This window comes from Magnolia sinica, chromosome 18, assembly GCF_029962835.1.
Source record: "Magnolia sinica isolate HGM2019 chromosome 18, MsV1, whole genome shotgun sequence".
In the NCBI taxonomy this organism is placed as follows: Eukaryota; Viridiplantae; Streptophyta; class Magnoliopsida; order Magnoliales; family Magnoliaceae; genus Magnolia; species Magnolia sinica.
The window spans coordinates 52,227,471-52,249,682 of NC_080590.1; the positions used below are offsets into that span (position 1 = coordinate 52,227,471).

A 22,212-nucleotide genomic window follows, 5' to 3' on the forward strand; every position below is an offset into this window, starting at 1 on the left:
GGCATGCCTTTCCCATCCCAACCATTTTCTGCTCACGTGGCACACCTGAGCCATTGATTGGCCTGAATTTTTGGGCCATGGTCAAACATGAGAAGGCATGCATGATGGCTGGAGTAGATGTCATGAACACATCATGGTGGGTCCACACATCTTGTTTTCACTTCAATTATGGTGAAAATGTTTGCACTAGATCATGAATTGTGATCAATAATCAAAGATTTATTAAAAAGGGAAAAGATACTGACTATATCCTACCAATAACCAGAAATTGACCCATGGCTACAAGAAATGACGAATCTGGCCGCCAACGGTCAAGAGAAAACAAGGCATTTAACTCTAGCCATGTTAGCCAGGGTTAGAACACCTGAATAGTTTAAGGGGCGATTGTTCCTCTTCCTTTAAATGGTCCTTTAAATGGCCCAAACGATAGCTACAAAAAATGAAAGATTGCTCATGCTGAGGACAACGAAACCCCATGCATCCAAAAGCTGAAAAATGGAGAAGGGGCATCAACCACTCTACATGAAATTGCTGAAAGTATCAATCCCAAACCCCTGCAGCATAAGAACAATGAATAAGAAGATGATTAACGTTTTCTACATCTCTATGATACATGCTGCACCCATCAACCAAAATCATATTTCTTTTGGAAAGAGATCTAACCGAGAATAGTTGGAAGGATTTATAACCGTGGTGTGTTGATGACATCAATGGCACAATAAAAATAAAAATAATAATAATAAGGACATTTTGAAACTTAGGTGGCCCCAATATAAAGCAACAGTGGTCATCTCCCTCTAAACTGTTCTTGTTTATGTGACCCACCTGAGTCACGGATTGGGCTGATTTTTGGGCACATGGCCAAACAAGGCATGGCATGCAAGATGGTCAGAGTGGATGTCATCAACACATCATGGTGGGCCTTCAGAGGAATCATTTAAATTATAATTATAGTGCAAAAGTTCGCACTACATGATATCCCAACCATAGGTCATCAAGCCTTTTCTTGCTACTTCCACTCATGACCTTTTAGGCCTTCCCTTTACCCTTTTAGATATTGAAAGAGCATTTAGATAGAAATACAATACCACTTTCAAGCAGTGCATAAATGTAAAGGTTAGAAACAATATACCAGAGCCTCATGCATGGACAAGTGATCCCACAGCCTAGATCATTGTTCTGATGGGCCCCAAAGTGGACAAAAGATGGCCCACCCAGAATGGGAAGCTTGCATCCATCCAACATATGGTCTTATTTCCGTCAGATGTAAATCATTTCTGTATTTTCTTCTTAACCATCTATTTGCAAGCCACTAATCAGGAGGATTTTGGGGAATCCTCCATCCACGATCGGGCCTATCAGACCTGCAATCTGGATAATCAATCTATGCGCCGCTCTTATCCAAACTCAAGGCTCAAGAATACTATGGACATCTCCACATATAATTCCTCATATTGAAAATAAATTAAGGTTCTTCCTAAGGGCCTGTTTGGACGCACCGACAAAACCCGGGTTCAGAGACAAAACCCTTGTTTAGATCCGAAGCCTTCATTTTGCAGCATGTTTGGCTCAGGCCACAATCCCCTGTATGGGACGCACCCGATGTAATAGGCAATAAATCTCTGTTTCACCTTTAACTAATCCAATTGGTTTTTGGCAAAATGACAATTAGCGGGTACCCTCCCGCAGTCTACAATTGACAGACAACAGTAAGTCCAAACAGGCCCTCATAGGTGTGTCAACATCTATCCAACAGAGGTGCTCAGCATAACATCTTCCTTTCTTCTGTGATGAGAATGTCCTTGTTACACAGACATGAACATATTTCATTGCTTGCACATTACTCACAAGGTAAGGAAAATTGCTACATCGACCCAAGTCAATCTCTTTCTTTTCTTTTTTTACTGGAATATAGAAATGAAAGAATGAAGAAATGTTTAATTGTGGAAGCACGCAGATTTGAATATACACAAGAGGATGACACAAGCGCATACCTCAATTTACATTTCTACAAGTCAAATGAGCAACCCCAAACCTACACTTTATCCATGCTTTTTTACTGATCAACCCCTTGAATAAAATTCTTCAATCCTGAGACAAAATACAACATCAGTAATCGGTTGATACAATAGAAATTTTCAATCCCAATGTCACGTGAAATCCAGGAACGAATGCCGTTTTATATGTTAGATTGATGGATCTTAAATCCATTTCGATGATGTACATAGAAGTGCATAGGTTTCAAAGATGATGCTTAGGTTGCAGAAGCTCTCGTCAGACATCTCCATTGCCTCATATGGGGGGAGTTGTCTAGAAGCAATAGTAAGCCCAAGTTGTTGGAAAGGCCGAACGAATACCTGACAAAATATTTAAAGGGAAAAATGTAACCGCAATCCAAATCTCTATGCATGCAATGGAAAACCCCACATGAAAATGAGTGCTGATCACTTACTTGGTTCGTCGTGCTTTCTTCTTCCATAAAACAAACGATACCACCCACTGGAATCCAAATCAGAGGAATGAGATGAAAATTAACTTGTGAAGATGGAATAAGAAATCGGGAAAATGCAAGGAATATAGCTGGCAAACATCATTCTCATGTCATGCAAGGTAGAATCTTCTCAGTGAAAATACAGGAGATGTTAAAAAAACACATGTAGGAATCAAAATATTGCAAAAAACAATTATATATAATAAGTTTCTATTTTATAGGGGCCTAACTATGTGTTGTCGAAAAAAATCATAAATAAAAATTTTAACCAATCAATTGATCAGCCAACACTCATAATATCTAAAATTTCCACATTAATTAACAGTGAAAAGCACATTTTTAAATTATTTTTTTAAAAAAGAAGAAGGGAAAATTAGGATTTCACCAATTTCCCTATTTTTCACTAAACCGTTAATTTTTCTACCGCAAATCTATGTCAATGCATGAGAATCATGCATAGACGTGGATTTCCTGCAATCCATGCTAACATTTCAAAAACAATAAATCTATGTGCCCGCCCCGCCCCCCCACCCCCACAAAAATAAATAAATAAATAAATAAATAAATAAATAAAAATCCAAACTTTATTTCAATAACAACCAAGAGTGATCAAATAACCTAAGGAACATATATATATATATAGTGGAGAATTTTTTTTAAATTTTTCTCAATTTTCTGCTAATTTTTAGGCATGTTATCGCTGGTATCGGGGATATTATAGATGGTATTGCTGATACTAGAGAACTTGTATAAGGGATCATTCTCAAAATATCATTGATTTCGATAATATCACAAAATATCACCGATATTATCGAAATATCAGTGATATTTGGAAAATTTTAAACTGTCAACAATTTCAGTATCACTCGCCGATATTTGGAACACCGATAACGATTTACATAAATTGAGCATCCAAACACACTCTGAGGTTGAGTTGGGATGTAGTAATGAAATGAATTGCAATTGTTAGTGTTTAAAGTGGAAACACTGTGATTTCCTAGGCATTTATATTGAAGGTCTGGGCTCCAACTCGCAATTATACTTAAATTCTACAAAACATGATTGGTTTGGTCGCTTCCTCTTGCTTAAAGGGCTGTTAGTGTGTGGGAGGGATATAATGGCACATCTAAGTATATTCAGCGGAAAGGAAAATATTATAATCCAGGGTATTTAACAGTAGTTTCCATCAAACCCACAAAAATTTTGGAGCCCTCTCCATCAGTATCATAGCATTAAATGCAGATTCCAGGACATATTCTCGGAGAATATCATGGTATCTCTTTTCCAGATTTCTCAAATAGCCTCTAAACTGGATGTTCACTATTTTTAGTTCACTCATGAATCCAAACATAGCCTGAGGCAGCCAGTGGATTTATAGTCAAGCAAATTTTCGGGAGAAAACATTTCTGGCCCTACAATGTTCGAAAAAGCACAACATTTGGAAATAGATGGCAGGCCATAGAACCAAGGTTACCTGGATCATGGATCACCCTGCTATGTGGTATGGGAACGGGTACGGGATATGCTATACTTCCTCCCATGTGTGGCATGTTAGGGGTAGGATCATGAAGGTCAATCCGGTGCATACACCAAATGTTGAATCAATGGCCATGAGGCCCTCTTTTTCCTCACCATTCGTGGTGTTGACCTGGATGATTCCCAGAAAAATGTTTTAAACCGTTTTTATTACAATTATATTACAAAATAATATTTATTTTCTAAAATCGGTTTTCAACCATTCAAATCAAAGTGTTAATTGGATTATTGTTTCCAAAGCATGAGGAGGGCATTTCACTTTGGGGTATTGACGATCTAACCATTAGGATGGTGGATCAAGAGTCTATAAAAAAAAGGACTAGCAACCTTGTTGCAAGATACAACAAGAAATCAAAAGAAAAATCCCAGAAAATCCCTACGGTCCAGAAGAGCATACCACCAAACTATTCCCAGTCTCAAAACACTTGTCTCCTCATCTTTTGGACACTGATCAATAGTCCCAATTTTTTAATTTTTACTAGCTATATACAATACAATTATTATTATTATTACACACACACACAAATGAATTTTATTAGTTTAAGTCCCACATGCACATTATTATATATACACGTTGTTGCATAAATCAAAGTATAAATCTCTACTTTTGAATATTAGATTGAAATTACCAGTAATCTACACTAGGAGTATAGAACCATAATTTTCTTTTAAATAAAATTTAAAAAAAAAAAAAGAAAAAAGAAAAAAAGAAAAGAAAATAGCAATCCAGATCACAAATGACCCATAATCTGGAGGGCAGGATTCAGAATGGAAAACTTAGGGGTGCTAGCGATTTAGATAACATTGCATAGAACTCATTGAGTGGTTACCACTTCACCAATGCCACTCTTTATAAGTAGAACTTGAAATCAGAAGCTATCAGTTTTTACTGGATTCTTTGCGAATTAATTCCACTCAATTGCAAAATGCAGAAGACTAAGATGAACCAGGAGGAAGAAAATGATCCCAGCTAATAAGACATGAGGAACTGTTGGATCCGATGCATCAGACCAGAGGTAGTTTCCTGATTCATCAGCCTATGCAAAATGGGGCCCTTAGTTGAGTATTCCACATTGTTGATCGACAGTTGGGATAAAAAAACAGCAACAGCTAAAAAGAAAAACAGAGCCAAAGATGAACATTTCTGCATAGAAGATGTAAAACAGAATTGGACATTCTACAGAAGCATTTCGCAATTGATTTACCTAAGAATAAGTTTTAAATCCATTGTATTTATTTCATCTTGTTATTATATATATATATATATATATATATATATATATATATATATATATATATATACACGGGAAAAGGTGCTATGCGCTCGACCTCACGATAAGCTACCGTGAGGTCGAGCTGTGTGGGCCCCACCGTGATGCGTGTCGACCATCAACACCATGCATTTGATGGGTCCCCCCTAAATTATGGGATATCCCAAAAATCAGCCGTATACGGAACTCAGGTGGGCCATACCATCTAAATCATGTGAAGACACCGTTAAAACATATAAAAGCACTTGGTGGGGGCACACCTGAGTTTTGAATGCTGCTGAAACTTGGTCTAAACCCTCATCCAAGTGGGACACACATAATTGATGGGCTGGATTTGTAAACCACATCTTGGTGGGCCCAAAAAATGATTATGAATGTTTTAATGGTGCACAGCCCCTCCCCACTTCTGTATGTGGTGTGGCCCACACAAGTCACGGATTGACTTGATTTTTGAGACCTAGGCCCACGATAGAATGGTGCATCTGACTGATGGGGTAGATGTTCGAACCGCATCACGGTGGGCCCACACAGCTCGACCTCATGGGATGGACTCATGAGGTGGAGCGCATAGTACCTTTTCCCTATATATATATATATAAGAGAGAGAAGAAATTTGAATCTTTAGCACAATCCGTATGTTAGGAATGGATCCATAATGAAATTTAAGAGATGTATCTAGGGAGGGTTCACATTGAAGCAACTATTCCCTAGATACATACAATCATAGTATTTCACGGTTAAATCAGTGACTGTTTAGGATCTTATGACCTGCAATAATTCTGGGTCATCCTCCATCTTGATGGGTCCCATGATCAACAAACATTGGTCAATTTGATTTTACGTGATGGGTGTGTCAGGAAAATCATGTTATGATGCATAAGGAGCCTATACTTCCATATAAAATGCAGGGATTAACCAACTACATAGTGCAGGCCGAGCAATACAGTACAATTGATGCAAAAAAAAAAAAACCAGCTTGATCATCAACAACGAAAATGGCCAGAAAATTACCTTCAGCACGGACACGACCGAGAAGCAACCGATCACAGACGGCTTCTTCACACACACAATCTTCTCTGGCGACATCTCCTGATAAAGATGCTGAGCAATCTCCTTGAGCAAAACAAGCTGTGCCTTGTCGGTCCGCATTGAGATGATCGCCTGCCTCATCGACTCCCTGTCTGCCTCAAGTGCCTGAAGCCTCATATACATCTTCTGGATATCCGCCTCCCCTGCATCCATCCTGGCCCACGACTCCCTTGGCGTGTCCACATACTCATCCCAAGCCCCAACACCCACCTTTGTTCCAGGATTACAATTCACGCGCTGCACCGAATCGACAGTGTATATCCTGTCGCTCATGTCGTCCCCAAAATCCGACGCATAATCCAAATTCTTCATGCTGCCAATCCGGATCGTTCTGGGTGTCTCCATCTCCCTAACCGTTCCCAAGAACGACCCCGTGCTGTCAGTAGAGAACCTTCGGGAGTGCCTGGGCCGCCGGGGCGATTGGCTCACCGGCAATGCGGTCCTCTCCACAAAGCTCTGCCTGGCTGAAAAGATTCCCCCGTCTGTCTGATCTTGCCTCGGTGTCCGCCCCAGCCGGTGGATCCGAAGCCCCAGATTCTGCAGGCGCTCTCGTGGTGTTTCCCCGAATGCGTATTTGTCGAGATCTGCACCCGGCGACGCAGGGATCTCATTCAAATTGCACCTCAGGGGAGGGTAATCAAACATAGGGGGGACCTCAAATTCTGGCTCGCAAGTCTGGCCGACGTTCTGGGTCTGATCATCGACGTTGGTGAACCCCACATCAGTGAGCCCCACATCAGTGGGCCCCACATCGTCCGCCTCATCCTCGTCATATCCGAAGCTCATCAGCCGGTGCTTGTATGCCTGAATTTCACAATTCAGCGATTGGATGAGCTGTTCGCGCTTGTACAGCAAGTCCTCCATTGCAAACAGCTCGTCCTGATCGTGGGCCATCTTCTCATCGACGAACCGTCGGAATTGCCGGGCCTCCATCTGGGTCTCGGCCTTCTCCCGCTGCAGACGCAGGATCATCGACATGGCCTCGCTGGCAGCCGACGCTGCCGCATTCCGTTCCTCCTCCAGCTCCGTACACAGCTCCTGGATCGCTTGCTGCTGGCTCGCCAGGGCCTCCCGCAGCGCAGCGCACTCGTTCTCAACCTCAATATAAGCCACCGCGTCCGTGCTACTCGACGAATCTCGGCCGTCGGCGACGGCGGCCTGGTCGAACTTCCGCTTCAGGGAACGGTGCCACGTGAAGCAAGAACAGCTGCAGTTGCAGCATTTCGTCGAATCTCTGGAACGAGACGACGGCGACGGCGACGGCGAAGGCGACGACTCAGAATCCATCAACGGCGTCCGTTGGATCTTCTTCCCTTCCCGCCTCTGACGATAACGATTTCGGATCTTTTCTTTCTTTCGGTCAGATTCGTATCTTTTTCGCGTGGAATTAAGAAGCGATCATTCCGTCCATTCCGGAATGGGGATTTTTAGGAAGAATGTGAGGGGTATTTTGGGAAATAATAGGGTCCTACAAACGAGCAGACCTGGAAATCGCAGGCAGATTCGCAGGAATGGGCGTTTGAGGAAGGCAGGGAGTAAGAGGGAGAAGGGTATTTTCGAACCTGGAATTTCTTCTTTTTCCGATATTGTGTTCGAGAGACAGAGAGAGAGAGGGAGAGGCGTCTGGAATGCGGTTTTTTTGGGAGAAGGAAAACAGGTGTTTTCTTGGATTTGACTGGTTAGGATTTGTCGGACAGAGCAGGCAAACACCGCGTGAGATGTTTGACAATATGCTGGAGCGGTTCGCATGAGGACATATATTTGTGAATCGCGGCACGTATGATAACATCTCACATGTGTGAAAGATCCGAGACATTGAACGGATAGAGATATGCGTGTTTATTAAATGATGACTGATTAAGGCTGTTCTAATGTTCTTTTGATATGTAATTGTATATTGAATATAGACCGTTGATGATTTGGTTTTTTATATCCAACTTTAGTGGCCCACATGATGAGCGGATTCGCCCTGTTTGTGAAATACGATAGTGTCCACAAATTAACGGACCGGATATTTTACACTTGTACTAAGGTTTACATCTTCATTGACGTATGATACTCTAGGGCTTCTCTTTGAGGACACGTGGCAGGTGTATATACAAGACGAATTGCACATGTTTACGTAATAAAACCTTGATATAATCCTATCCGTTACAGTTTATATCACTGCACGTTTGACCGTTAACTGTTTTCGCTTTCGACCATCGCTTTTATGTGTACAGATCAGATGGACTGGATTATCTATAGAGAGTAATTGTGAGCCATCCATGGGAGAACCCTCCATGTGGACGGACCTGATTTTCACATCAGACTGACACGTGTCACCATTATGAACGATGGCTCACTTTTCACACGTGGAAAATGGTCTTGAGCTCAGATTTTTTGGGTTGAACGTTAACCGGTGGAAATTTTATTCTCAATGTTACATGTTTATCTGTGCATAATGTGGTTGGACTCACTCACGTGTATTCTTCAAGTGGGCCGCACAAAAATAGCACTAGCACACATAACGTGGATGGTTCCGATCATCTAACCATCTCAATTTACGTGCCAGCTAGCCAGAAAATTATTTGAAAGATATATTGGGTTTGATTGGATTCGTATTAGACAAATATTCGGGTGAAATTTCTTTTGCTATTTATAGCCTTAATCCAGTCATTATTTACATGCTTTTCATATTCTAACTGTTGCTTTAATCATTTAACATTACATGATTTTCTTTGTTTCTACTCCGGCTATCATATGTCCTGTAATTAATTCTACACAGTCATTCTTCAACTAGCTACTTAATGAATGATGTGTTATTGCTGGATGCGTTTTAGCTAAACAATTATAGAATCCTCTTTGTATTTCTCCACAAATCCCCAAATACACCACGCATATCCATTCAGATCACATGCAACTCACTTTCACAGGAATTGGCGATAATAGGGATGGACATTACCCTCACGACTTTCTTTGCTTCTATTCCAGCTGTCATGTGTCTTGTAACCATTTCTACCCAATCGTTCTTCAATCAACCACTTAATAAATGATGTGTTGTGGTTGGATGCGCTCCAGGCGTACTATTATAGAATCCTCTTCCTATATCCCCACAAATCTCCAAATACACCACACAAATCCATTTAAATCACATGTAACTCACTTTCACAGGAATTGGCGATAATAGGGATGAACATTACCCCCCACGTTGCTTCACCTTTAAAAAATGTGAAAGCGACATGTGACCCCTTTATTAATACAATAGTCATTCGGTATCCGTGGCAGTTTTATGGTAACTGTTCGATACATCCCTACACGTCAGCTCTAACTGTCCTTTTTTGAAATAAGGGATAACTCCATTATCACGCGTGTACTTGTATTGTACAAAGAAATTTTTTAATGATGTCTTAATAAATGCTCTGCCTCCTTGGCCAATATAAGCGTCGTTTCAATATTCTTTTCACCTCAGACTTGTATCTTTATCATTCTTTCCCCAAAAATCCTAATTCTTTTCTTCCCTCTCATACCTTAACAATGATTGCCTCATTATCCTCTTCCTCATCTTTTCATCAGGGTGATTTAGTCACTGTGATAGACACCCTTTCTGAGAAATGCTCCAATGAAATAGTCTTCAAATCACCGATTGGAGACTGTTACTGTATGGGGCCAACATTCTTCCCTAGGACCGATGCTGATGAAGTTAATATAATGGACTCTCTATTTCATATTTGCATAGGTGAAACTTTACCGATTTAATTCGAATTTATCCCAGAACTAACCAACGCCCTATAGAATCCTCATCCTAGTCGAAACCACTAACAGAATAGGATGTTTGGTTTGCTCGTATTTCTTCTTAACATGAAGCAACATGGAGAAACTCCAACATTTATAAATGCATCAAACTCTCAATTTATAATTATCCGTTGGGCCCTGTTCTTCTTATAACGATGTTGACATTTTGGAGCCCATCCACCAACACATTCTTCTTTGGATGCAGCCCTATGAGTCCCACAATTTTGGACATTGCAGCTCTGACTCAACTTCTTCTTTTCGGCTAGCCAATTTTCTCAAGCTTTGCTCAGAAAGAAACAAGATGTTTTACAAATAAGGTTGGCAATGCCTATTTACATTTTATGCAAATGTATGTGAAGGCCTGATCGATTATGAAGAACATACGACTTTCCCATTACTTTGGATTTGTCAACATTTACTCTGCTTGAATGCTCTTCATATCACAAATGAGTATTCAACTGGCCGAGGTGCTTGCACAGGGTCGAAAACTTGCTCTAGCACCTTTTGTACTCGGGCGGCTATACATATGTATTTTAAAAATCACCAACAAAGGTTTATATCTTGGAAGAGGACCATTGTGGATTTACAAATATTTTCGTCATTCCCTTATACATGTCCCCATTCATTCCAATGTTTTTTATTCTTCATATGGTCAACGCATCATCCATTATCCTGAGGAGATCCATACATTTTCCATATATATGGACTCCCTATTCTTTTCATTGAATAGAAGTATGCAGAGTCGACCGTTCACCCCATTTCATGATAAAGAGTTTGGCCCAACTTGGTTCATCGACCGATACAAGAATGAAGACAATCAAGAAATATCTTAGATGCATCTTGCTTGGGTAAGTTACCTCATTTGTAGGAATCTCCCTTATAGCAGAACAATTGACACTGGAAGAATGTCAAAGTTGGAATCGAGCAATACTGTCCAAACCTACGCACCCGTCAGTTTGGTCTTGTCTAGTGCATTCCCTGCTCATTCATTCAGACATCCTGCAACCAACATCCCTTCACTCGGTCGATCGTTGATTGAATTGATCTCTATCATTCTCTTAACTCTACTTTTCAGTTGACCAATCTAACTCTCAATCTTCTCATCTATCCAAATCCACCTCAAGTAATTGACACATCTATCCATTAATAGGAGAGTCACTACAAAAAGCTAGTTAATAAATCTCCTCAAGTTATCATAGCTCAACTTTTTTCTTTTATGAAGCTTCAAGGAAAAAAAAGAGTAACACCTTAATCGGCCGCTACTTCTAGCCGAAGACCACATTGGTTGTTGCCTCCATTCCGAAAGCTTCACTGACAGAGACAGTTGCTCAACTAAAGCGCCAAAAAGCTATGGTGAAGGCACATATTTCTCCAAAATCTCCACCGACTCGAACATCTCCATTAGCCCTAAAGAGGATCCTTGACTTAGGAGCTCCTCTCGGCCCACCCTCACAACCTCCTACTTTAGTCTTCATGCACTTCGATCTACCTACTCAACCAACCATAATGAATCGGCCGTTGTTGACCTCATCCAAAGGACAACGACAATCAGGTACTTCCTCAGTCGAAGCCGTATCAATATTTGAAAAATACTTCAAAACCAAATATTACCTAAGGCTCTCCATTAAAGACTATTCCAAATAAATCAAAAAAGGTATAAAACGTCATTAAGAAGTTCACTATGATAAATGTTTGAATAAATGCTGGCAGGATAGAGAAAAATTAAATAATCATGATATTCCGTTTGATGAGAAACATCTTACCCCTTATCACCCCAATCTGTTACAATTCTCCACTTCTACTTGAGCAATGATGATGGTTAAAAAAAAAAAAACTCACAATCCATGGATAGACGATTCATCACCCTCACCGTCCATTCTGATTTAGGTGGAGGCAATTTTCACTCATGTAACTACTCTAGGTCTTTTACCTTATCTTCTTACTAATTCTATTCTTTTTTTAATTATTTGAGAACTATCTGCCACAGAAAAAAAAATAAAAATAAAAAATCATCATAGCACAAACACTACAACAATGCCAACCAGCGACCGATATCCTCGAGATTGCTGAAGTGAAAATTGTTAACTTTGAAGAAACCATCAGCAATGAGGCTCTTCCTTCTCATACTTCTTCTAAGGCTACAATTGTCATTACAGAGCCTGAATATATGGTTGATATTCCTTATACACTGACCATTTTCGTTGATCAAGAAGATGAAGAAGAGCATTTCCTAAGTGTCACTCATAGCTACAAAATATGATCGTCCCCTCGACCCATTCCTCCATCCATTCAGAAACTTCCTTTGAACGTAGAATATCTTCTCTTAGACATTGAAGAACCTCTTCAACTGGATACATCATACTGTCAATCATGATATAATTAATAGCCGATCTCCCCACATCTCTACTGGCTCTAGTGCGTGGGCTTTGAAGATAACTCATGAGAGGATCTATCTATCATTTGACATGCTAATGCGTAATACGATAAAAATGCTAAACTAGTACATTTGAAGAGCCCCGCCAATTGATTTATCACTAATTGTGAATATGTTTATATATACTCATATTGGACATATCTTCTTATTTCAACGCTTGTGGTTGAAGTTGATCAGTTTGGATCAAGCCACTATATCAATTATGGCACACTTATGCACACTACACAAAAAGTAAACCCAAGTGTCGATAGTTTCCACACCGGTCAAAAATTGAATGAGAATAATGAATGGTTGATCATCTGGACCCACCCTACCCTGCTTGTGCTAGGGTGCAAGAATGGGGACATGGATTGCCTGCATGGAAGTTCCTAGTTTGGGCCCAGCATGATGTTTATATGAAATTCATCCTTTCCATCCATTCTGTCCGTTTATATTAGAGCATAAGTTATTAGAGCATAAGTTGAAAATGAGGTGAATCCAAAATTTAAGTGAGCCACACAATAAGAAAAAGTGAGTAGAGAAATGCATACCATAGAAAGCTTTCTAAATTTCCTAGGCTAACAGTTAATAAAATAATTTCTAACGGGATGAACTTAAAATAAAATAAATAATAATAATAATAAATAAAAAGTCAAAATCCAAAACCTCCGTGGCCCTCCAAATATTCTAAAGGTGGATGTTCAATCCTGGCTGTTTACTGTGGTGCGTTGAACTTGGTGCGATGGGTTCGCCGTAGAAATCAGAGTATAACGCGATCAGGTGGGCCGTACATTTACAAAAATGGAAAGTTAAATATAATTGGACACGGGTCAATATTCATGTGCGACCAAATCGCTGACTGGACCGTACATTTCAAATTTCAAGCCATGACACATGCGCAGGAGAGCCCACCTGATGAACGGCCCGCGTATTGCACAAACCTGGGGTTCGGATGACCATGCGCGGCATACGTGTGATAGATCCGGGTCATGTACCAGGTTGGGCTCAACGTAAAATGCACTTTTCCGAAAGCAAGGCTCGTTCTCTCATCAGGTGGGTCACATATGTACGTCCAATGCAAAAGGCATTCTCATTTTTTTTATCTAACTGTTCATTTTCATTGTATGATTATTTCGAGACTGATAAGTGGATTTACCTGATTTACTGTCCACCACATGTTCACTGTAGGTCCCACCAATTGATTGGCCAGGATCTCGTACACGTATGCTACATTTTTGCAATTGCTCCGCGATTCACCTTTTAAACCACCTTGTGCGAATCGCCATACCTTTCTTAACGGATTACATAAGGATAATTACGAAGGGCATTTAAGTATTTTCCTTCAAAAACAAACAAAAATGTGCTTTTGTTCCTGACTCCCGCAACGGAACGGACTACTGTTTTGGCCGTTTGCTAAAGGGAGCTATTTGATACACTAGCAACGTATCCCTCTTGAGACACTGGAAACGTATGACTCTTGATACGCATGTACCTAGGAATGGTATACATGGCATTTCTTAACTCAAATTAAGCTGACTAAATCGTAAAACCACCTATTTCTAAGTTATATTCCAAAATTTTGGAAGTGTTTGATTTTCTATTTACAACCCTAAATTGTGGTAAATAAGTAATGGTTATTTACATTTTGAATTACAGTCCACCCTTACCGGATGTTTGATTGGGCCTGGATTAGGTGTTACCTGGGTAAATGCTTAGTGGGTGTTACCCTTATCGTAGGGTCCACCTTGTTGTCAGAACAATGTCTTCAATCTGACATTGTTTTTTAGGTCTCTTGACCGGTTGAGGGAGTTGCTCAAGTAGTTGAAGCACGCTTGACTCAAAGTCCAGCGAGCATATGTTTTGGGTGTCCGTGATGCTCGACTAGTCGAGGGTCAGGCTTGACCAATCGAGTGGGTTGCTCGACCAGTCAAGGCTCTTATTCGACTAGTCGAGGTTACGCAGATCTTACGCGGACTGCGTAAATTTGAGGCGGTTTCCGGACTTTTCCGGACTAGGTGCGTAAGTGGAGTTTTTTAAACTATAAATAGGGGTCCCTAAGGCTATTATAGGGGATTTTAAGGCTTTCTAAAAGTTTTTCAAGGGTTCCTAAAAGGGTTTTAGGGTTATCAAAGGGTATAGCAAGGGTGTGATTCGAGATTGTTCGAATTGGGTAAGTCATCTCTCTTGTAATTTCTTTTCATAGTGGATTTCTGTCGCTTTGTGCCGTGGTTTTTTCCCACAAGGGTTTTCCACCTTAAATCTTTGTGTTCTCTTGTGAATGCTTGACGTTATTGGATTGCTATCCTAGATCTAGTTCTGTGTGATTCCGCAGCATAAATCTCTAACGAGTGGTATCAGAGCAATCGTTGGGGCACAGATCTGAATATGCAGGATTAATAATAATGGAAAACGACAAGTTTGATATTGAGAAGTACTCAGGCAAAAATAATTTTGAGTTATTGAAAGTTAAGATGATTAGTCTGTTAACCAAGCAAAGTGAGATTAAGGCTCTTGAGGAGCGAAAATCTACCATGAAAGGTGATGAATGCGAAAACCTTGATAGTAATGCTTTAGCCTATATCCATTTATGTCTCACGGATAAGGTTCTCTATAATGTTTTAAGGGAGAAAACTGAGTCTAGTCTGTAGACGAAGTTAGAGAACATCTATACAAAGAAGTCCTCTCAAAATCGTCTACACTTGAAGCTACAGTGTTATACCTTTAAGATAACAGAGCATGGAGATCTAGAAGCCCATATCAGCAACTTTAATAAATTGATGTGCAAATTACTAGATATAGATGAAGTGGTCAAAGATAAGGAACAGACATGTATATTGTTGAATTCTCTTCCTACATCATATGAGCATTTCTGGGATACGATGTGCACCGTAAATAAAACCCTAAGTGTTGACACCATTATTTCAGTCCTTAAAGGGAAGGCTATGAGAAAGCTAAACGGCGATATGGGGGCATCTTCCGATGCACTGATTACGAGGGGCGGAGATTCTGAGCGAGGTACAGGGTCTTCAAGACTTAGATCCAAATCCAAGGGTAAGGGCAGAGGAAAATTAAAGTGTTGGAATTGTGGGTTATCTGTAGAATGAAGAAGGATTGTAGAAATCTTAAAACGAAGAAAGAAAATTCAACGGCTTTTCCAAAGAGGCCAATGTGGTTACATCTGATGAAGAATCAAGTAGTGGTGATGTTCTGTCTGTTTCCATGATTGGTCACTTACACAACAATCATAAAGACGAGTGAATACTTTACACAGGAGCATCTTATCATATGACTCCTCATCGGAGTTGGTTTACCAATTACAAGGATTGCAATGGTGGATAGGTTTTTATGGGCAATGACAATGCCTGTAATGTTGTGGTTATTAGTATAGTGAGCATCAAGATGTTTGATGGGATGGAGCGTACTCTGACTGATGTCAGGCATATTCCTGATATGAAGAAAAGTCTAATTTCGCTTGGTGCACTTGAGGCTATAGGGTGCAAGTTAACCGGTATTGATGGTGTCCTTAAAGTTTCAAAAGGGGCACTCGTGGTTATAAGAGCATAAAGGTACGAAAACCTTTACAGGTTGCTTGGAAACACTTCAGCAGGTGGAGCAACAATAGCTATTATAGACTCCATGTCTCTACGTATGTGGCATGCTCGTCTGGGCTACATGAGCAAGCGGGGCATGAAGATACTTTCTGATCGATGTTTAATTCCAGCTTTTATAAATTCTGAATTAGATATATGTGAGCATTGTATATATGGTAAACAATCTAAATTGTCTTTTAAATCTGGAAAACATGTTTGTAAGGGAGTGCTTGATTATGTGCACTCTGACGTATAGGGGTCATCGTCAAAAGTTTCCATTGGGGGGTTGTCATGGTTTGTTTCATTCATTGACGACTACTCCAGGAAAATTTGGGTTTACTTTATGAAGCGTAAATTCGAAGTTTCACCATATTCAAACAATGGAAGGCAATGGTAGAAAAACAGTTAGAGTGGAAAATAAAGGTTTTAAGGACTGACAATGGTGGAGAATTTACTTCCACTAAGTTTAATGAGCATTGCAAGGATGAAAGGATCATCAGGCACAACACAGTGCGCCGCACGCTCGAGTAAAACAGTGTGGCTGAGCAAATGAATCGGACTTTCCTGGAGAGGGCCAGATGCATGTTAAGTAATGCTACATTGGGCAAAGACTTATGGATGAAGGCTGTTAACACGGCATGTTATTTGGTGAACCGGTCTCCTTCAACGGCGATTGAATGTAAAATCCTGGAGGAAGTATGGAGTGGTCAGAAAATCAACTACTCAGATCTACGTATATTTGGTTGTGAGGCTTACTCTCATGTACCGTCAGTTGAGAAAGATAAGCTAGACCATAGAGCCAAAAATTATATCTTTGTTGGCTATGGCATTGTGTAAAAGGTTACAAGTTATTCGACAAGGTCACACGCAAGGTCATCACTAGTCGTGATGTCAGATTCGATGAAAGCTTCCTATTTCGCAAGAATGATAAAAAGGAGCAAGACGAACCAGAAAGGGTGATCGTAGACGTCCAGATTGACATAAATAATACTCAAGCAGAGACAAATTCGAAGACCGAGGTACAGGATCAGGTGGAGCAACCACCTGTGAGAAGGAATCCACCGTGTGATCGCAAGTTACCGGTAAGATATAGGGACGACTCTAATATTGTATATGCCCTCATTACAGATGAGGAGAACCCGTTTACTATTCAGGAGGCTCTTGATGAGCCTGATGCAGAAAAGTGAAAGACGGCTATGGATGATGAGATGGACTCGTTATACAAAAATCACACATAGGAGCTGGTGGAGCTCCTAGTGGGTCGAAAAGTAATCGGATGCAAGTGGTTATTCAAAAGGAAACAGGATAGATACAAAGTAAGGTTGGTATCGAAGGGTTATGTTCAGAGAGAAGGTATCGACTTCATAAATATATTCGTGCCGGTGGTTAAGCAAGCATCTATCAGATTCGTGTTGGCGCTGGTTGCCTAATACGATCTCGAGCTGGAACAAATGGATGTGAAGACTGCATTCCTCCATGGAGAATTAGAAGAGTAGATCTACATAAAGCAACCAAAAGGCTACGAAGTTAAAAGAGCACAGAAAAAATTTTACAGGTTAATGAGGTCGTTGTAATGCCTGGAACAGTCGCCTAGGCAGTGGTATAAAAAATTTGATTCTTTCATGGTAAGTCAGAAATTTACCCAGAGTGAATATGATCACTATGTCTATTACAAGACACTGAGTGATGAAAAATTCATCATCCTAGTATTGTATATTGATGATATTTGATCGCCTGTCATGATATGTCTGAAATCAATATACTGATGACTAAGTTATCAGGGACATTCGAGATGAAAGTTCTAGGGGCTGCAAAGAGGGTTCTCGGCATAGATATTCATAGAGACAGGAAGAAGAGTAGGCTTTGGTTATCACAGGTAGAATACCTTGAAAAGGTGTTGATCAAGTATGGGATGGACCAAACAAATCCGGTGAGCGTTCCCCACGCGGCTCACTTTAAGCTTTCCTCGGAACAAGGTTCTAAATCAGATGAGGAAAAACAGGTTATGTCTCATATGCCTTATTTAAATGCGGTTGATAGTTTAATGTATATCATAGTTTGTACAAGACCAGATATTTCACAGGCTGTCGGTGTTGTGAGCAGATATATGTCAAATCCTGGCAAGTAACATTGGGAAGCAGTGAAATAGCTACTTCGATACATTCGATTTACGAAAGACTACATCTTAGCTTTTGAAAAAACAGGAACAAAATTGGTAGGGTATGTGGATTCTGACTACGCAGGCAGTATAGATTCCAGGAAGTCTACTTTAGGATACTCGTTTGTACTATTGGGTGAAGCAATCAATTAGATGTCGAAGCTTTAGTTCGTGGTGACTCTTTTCACGACCGAAGCAGAATATATGGTAGTGACGGAAGTGTTTAAAAAAGGTGTTTGGCTCAGAGGTATGATAAATCAGTCGGGACTTCAGCAGGAGGCCATGCTGGTTAATTGTGATAGCGAGAGCATTATCAATCTGGCTAAAAATTCTGTTTATCACTCACGTACTAAACACATTGATGTTCGTCACCACTTTATCCGATAGGTGCTTGAGGAAGGTGGTGTAACTCTGGAGAAGATTCACACTAGCATGAATCCAGCAGACATGCTCACCAAGGTCGTTCCTATAGAGAAGTTCAAGTTCTCTGCAACTTCTTTGGGCTAGTCGAGGCACGCTCGACTCAAAGTCCAACGAGCACATGTTTTGGGTGTCCGTGATGCTCGACTAGTCGAGGCTCTCATTTTACCAGTCGAGGTTACGTAGATCCTGCGCGGACTGCGTAAATTTGATGCGGTTTCCAGACTTTTTCAGACTAGGTGTGTGAGTGGAGTTTTCTAAACTATAAATAGGGGTCCCTAAGGCTATTCTAAGGGATTCTAATGCTTTTTAAAAGTTTTTCAAGGGTTCCTAAAAGGGTTTTAGGATTATCAAAGGGTGTAGCACGGGTGAGATTCGAGATTGTTCGAATTAGGTAAGTCCTCTCTCTTGTAATTTCTTTTCATAATGGATTTTTGTCGCTTTGTGCCGTGGTTTTTTCCCGCAAGAGTTTTCCACCTTAAATCTTTGTGTTCTCTTATGAATGCTTGACATTATTGGATTGTTATCCTAGATCTAGATCTATGTGATTCCGCAGCACAAATCTCCAACACACCTGAACTATATGTTGTATATCTAGTCCATTCATCCGTTTTTCCAGCTCATTTTAGGGCATGGTCCCAAACATGAAGCATATCCGAATCTCATGTGGACCACGCCATAAGAAACAGTGATGATTGAACACTCACTATTAAAAACTTTCTAAGGCCCATTGTAAGCATATCTATAACGTTTATTTGTCATCCAAAATCCGTTAATAAGGTCAAACATAACTAGATGATGGGAAAATATAAAGATTACCTTGATCCAAAACTTTCATGGCCTTCAAAAAGCTTTTAATGGTTATTCACCACTTTTTTTTTCCAATGGAGTGGTCCCAAAGATATGGATATGCTTAAGTTTTGAGATCAGGTCCTTAAATAAGATGCAAAAATAGGCGTGGATATGAAACACATTCATCAAGATGGGCCCACACAGTAACGGTAACACCCACTAAGTTATTACTTGGGTAATAGCTAATCCACTCCTTGTTTGATTGGCTTGACGCTAATGTCAACGGGAGTGAGTAAAACTGTATAAGGCCCGTTGTGGCATATGTGTTTGATCAACATCATCCATCCATTTTACTAGCTCATTTAAGAGCATGAGCCCAAAATTGAGGCAAATTCAAGGCTAAAGTGGACCACACCACAAGAAACAAAGAGAGTTAAACACCTATCATTGGAAACTTCTTGTGGGCCACAAAAGTTTTAGATCAAGCTGATATTTGTGTTTTCCCTTAATTCTTGTCTATGTGACCATATGAATAGGTTGGATGACAAATACACATCAGTGCAGGACCCACATATGGTTTTACCTTTTAATGGTGGATGTCATTATCCCCCTTGTTTCCTTTAGTGTGGTTTACTCGAACTTATAATCTACCTCATTTTTAAGCTCATGCCTTAAAATAAGCTGGTAAAATGGATGGATGGCATAGACTAGACATATACATCACAGTTAGACCCATGGATTTCACTCACGGATTCTCTTCCAATTTTCCAAAAAGGAAATCTCAAAAAATTGAGGCCTAAATACTGGACAATTCCCTCTCATCCAAAGAAAATGAGATGTAATCATTACTTATTTATCACAATTGATTGTAGTAAATAGAAAAATAAACACCCTCTTAAATTCACTTAGGAATGCATGTCTATATGCTTCATTTGGCATATATTTATAAACAGTTTGTAATGTGGTAAAGATTTACACCTTAAAATTTAAACACGTTATAGGTTTCAATTAGAATTGAGATCACCCAAAAACTTAAATATATACTTTTTTTCAACAATATGCACAGTTTTTTGTTGTGAAATATTTTGGAAAACTGAAAAATAAAAAATTAAAGAAAATTATTTCATTTTAGCATCGGGCTAAATCACGTATAAATACGTTGTCCTTAAAGCGTTATTCGCCCCCTTATCAATTGCTGATGGGTTACAGGAGAATTGCTTCTAGGATAAGACAAGCCTTCTATCTAAATCTTGCGTGCAACAATCACGAAGGGTCTACTTAGAAATTTTTTCAACGCAGCTGATCGTCTGGCAGACTGGATTAGCAGTCGTCTAGCAATATTCTCATAAGGAGAAGGTTTTTGGTGATATCTGTTGGAGTTGATTCATTTTGGACCAAAATGGTCCAATTTATATAGGCACCAGAGGAGTGGACCATTGTTAGGTGGTCATCAATGGTTCAGAAAGTTTGTAAAATATTTTTGACCATTGATATTAAATTTGTAGCGTTTCAGATTGTTGGATTAAACTATCTAACTGTTGGATCGTCAAAGCCCTTCCGTTTTCAGATCATTGTGGCTTTTAAGGCTGCTAGCCATTCTCAAAACGGCCGACCATTTCGAATCCATAGATCTGACCATTATTTGTTGCTTATAAAACTCAAGCTTATCTCACACCCCTCGCACAATCTCACAACAGTTCACGGGAGTGCAAAGTGTGCCATCTAGTGCCATTATAGCCACACTGCTTATGCCCACGCCCACGCCTAAGCCTAAGCGCGCGTGCGTGCATGCGTTCCAACTCGAGTATCTTAACCTCCAAATCTCCAAGTAAGAATACTACACACACCTCCACATATAAAGCATAAAATATCTTTCCTCCTTTTCAATGTGGGACTAAAGAAAAAAACCACACTTTTCATTTGAAAATTTCAACATCGTTTTGGTGGGAAAATGAAATTTTCAAATATTTTATTTTTTTAACCAAAATTTTAACATTTTTAAGGAATAACAACTATAAGCATATAATGATCGAGTTATTTTCAAGGCTGACTAATGGAGACATAATATGTCACATCCCAAAATTTGACACTTGGGTTGGTCAAACACCGATCTTATATCCTAGGTCATGATTTATAATTCAAGCATTAACAACCATAATGTCATGAATACTACACAATAACATTACATACTATCATAAAATATATTTTTAAAAATAAAATGTTACTGAAATCTCATCCACTCTTTCACTAAATATTTTTTATTAAGTACAATTAGAAAAGATAACTATAGCTAGCTAGACATATGACTAAATCTCCACTCCGCTTTGCTCCTTAATTAAACTCTCTGTCCTATATATTATCAAGATGGGTTGAGTTTACATGGTCAATGGGATTATATCCTTACCAAATTTTAAAATTTGTAGATTTATATAAACAATAAAATATAATCAAATTAAAGCATAGAGAAGTAAGATCATAAATTAAAATAATCAATTGAAGAGATGTTATTCATGCAATGTGTTCCTTGAATAACTTAAATGAACGTAACGTCTTGTCTATGTATACTTTTAAGGAAAGCAGGGCAGTGCACTATGTTCATTTTAGGAATATTTAGAGAAGAGCATCATGCACGTTATTTGAAGACTATTTTAAGACAGATCATCATGATCCTTTTTGTC

At 39.6% G+C, this 22,212-nt stretch overlaps 1 protein-coding gene across 1 annotated transcript; it reads right to left on the reverse strand.

Moving 5' to 3' along the window:
* Nucleotides 1-1,869: 1,869 nt before the first annotated feature.
* LOC131233371 (myosin-binding protein 7-like) lies at nucleotides 1,870-8,115 on the reverse strand. The gene is made up of 3 exons (XM_058230060.1): nucleotides 6,310-8,115; nucleotides 2,453-2,499; nucleotides 1,870-2,357 (listed from the first exon to the last, which is right to left on the reverse strand). The coding sequence occupies exons 1-3, from the start codon at nucleotides 7,672-7,674 to the stop codon at nucleotides 2,255-2,257; spliced, it is 1,515 nt and encodes a 504-aa protein (XP_058086043.1). The 5' UTR covers nucleotides 7,675-8,115; the 3' UTR covers nucleotides 1,870-2,254.
* Nucleotides 8,116-22,212: the final 14,097 nt, after the last annotated feature.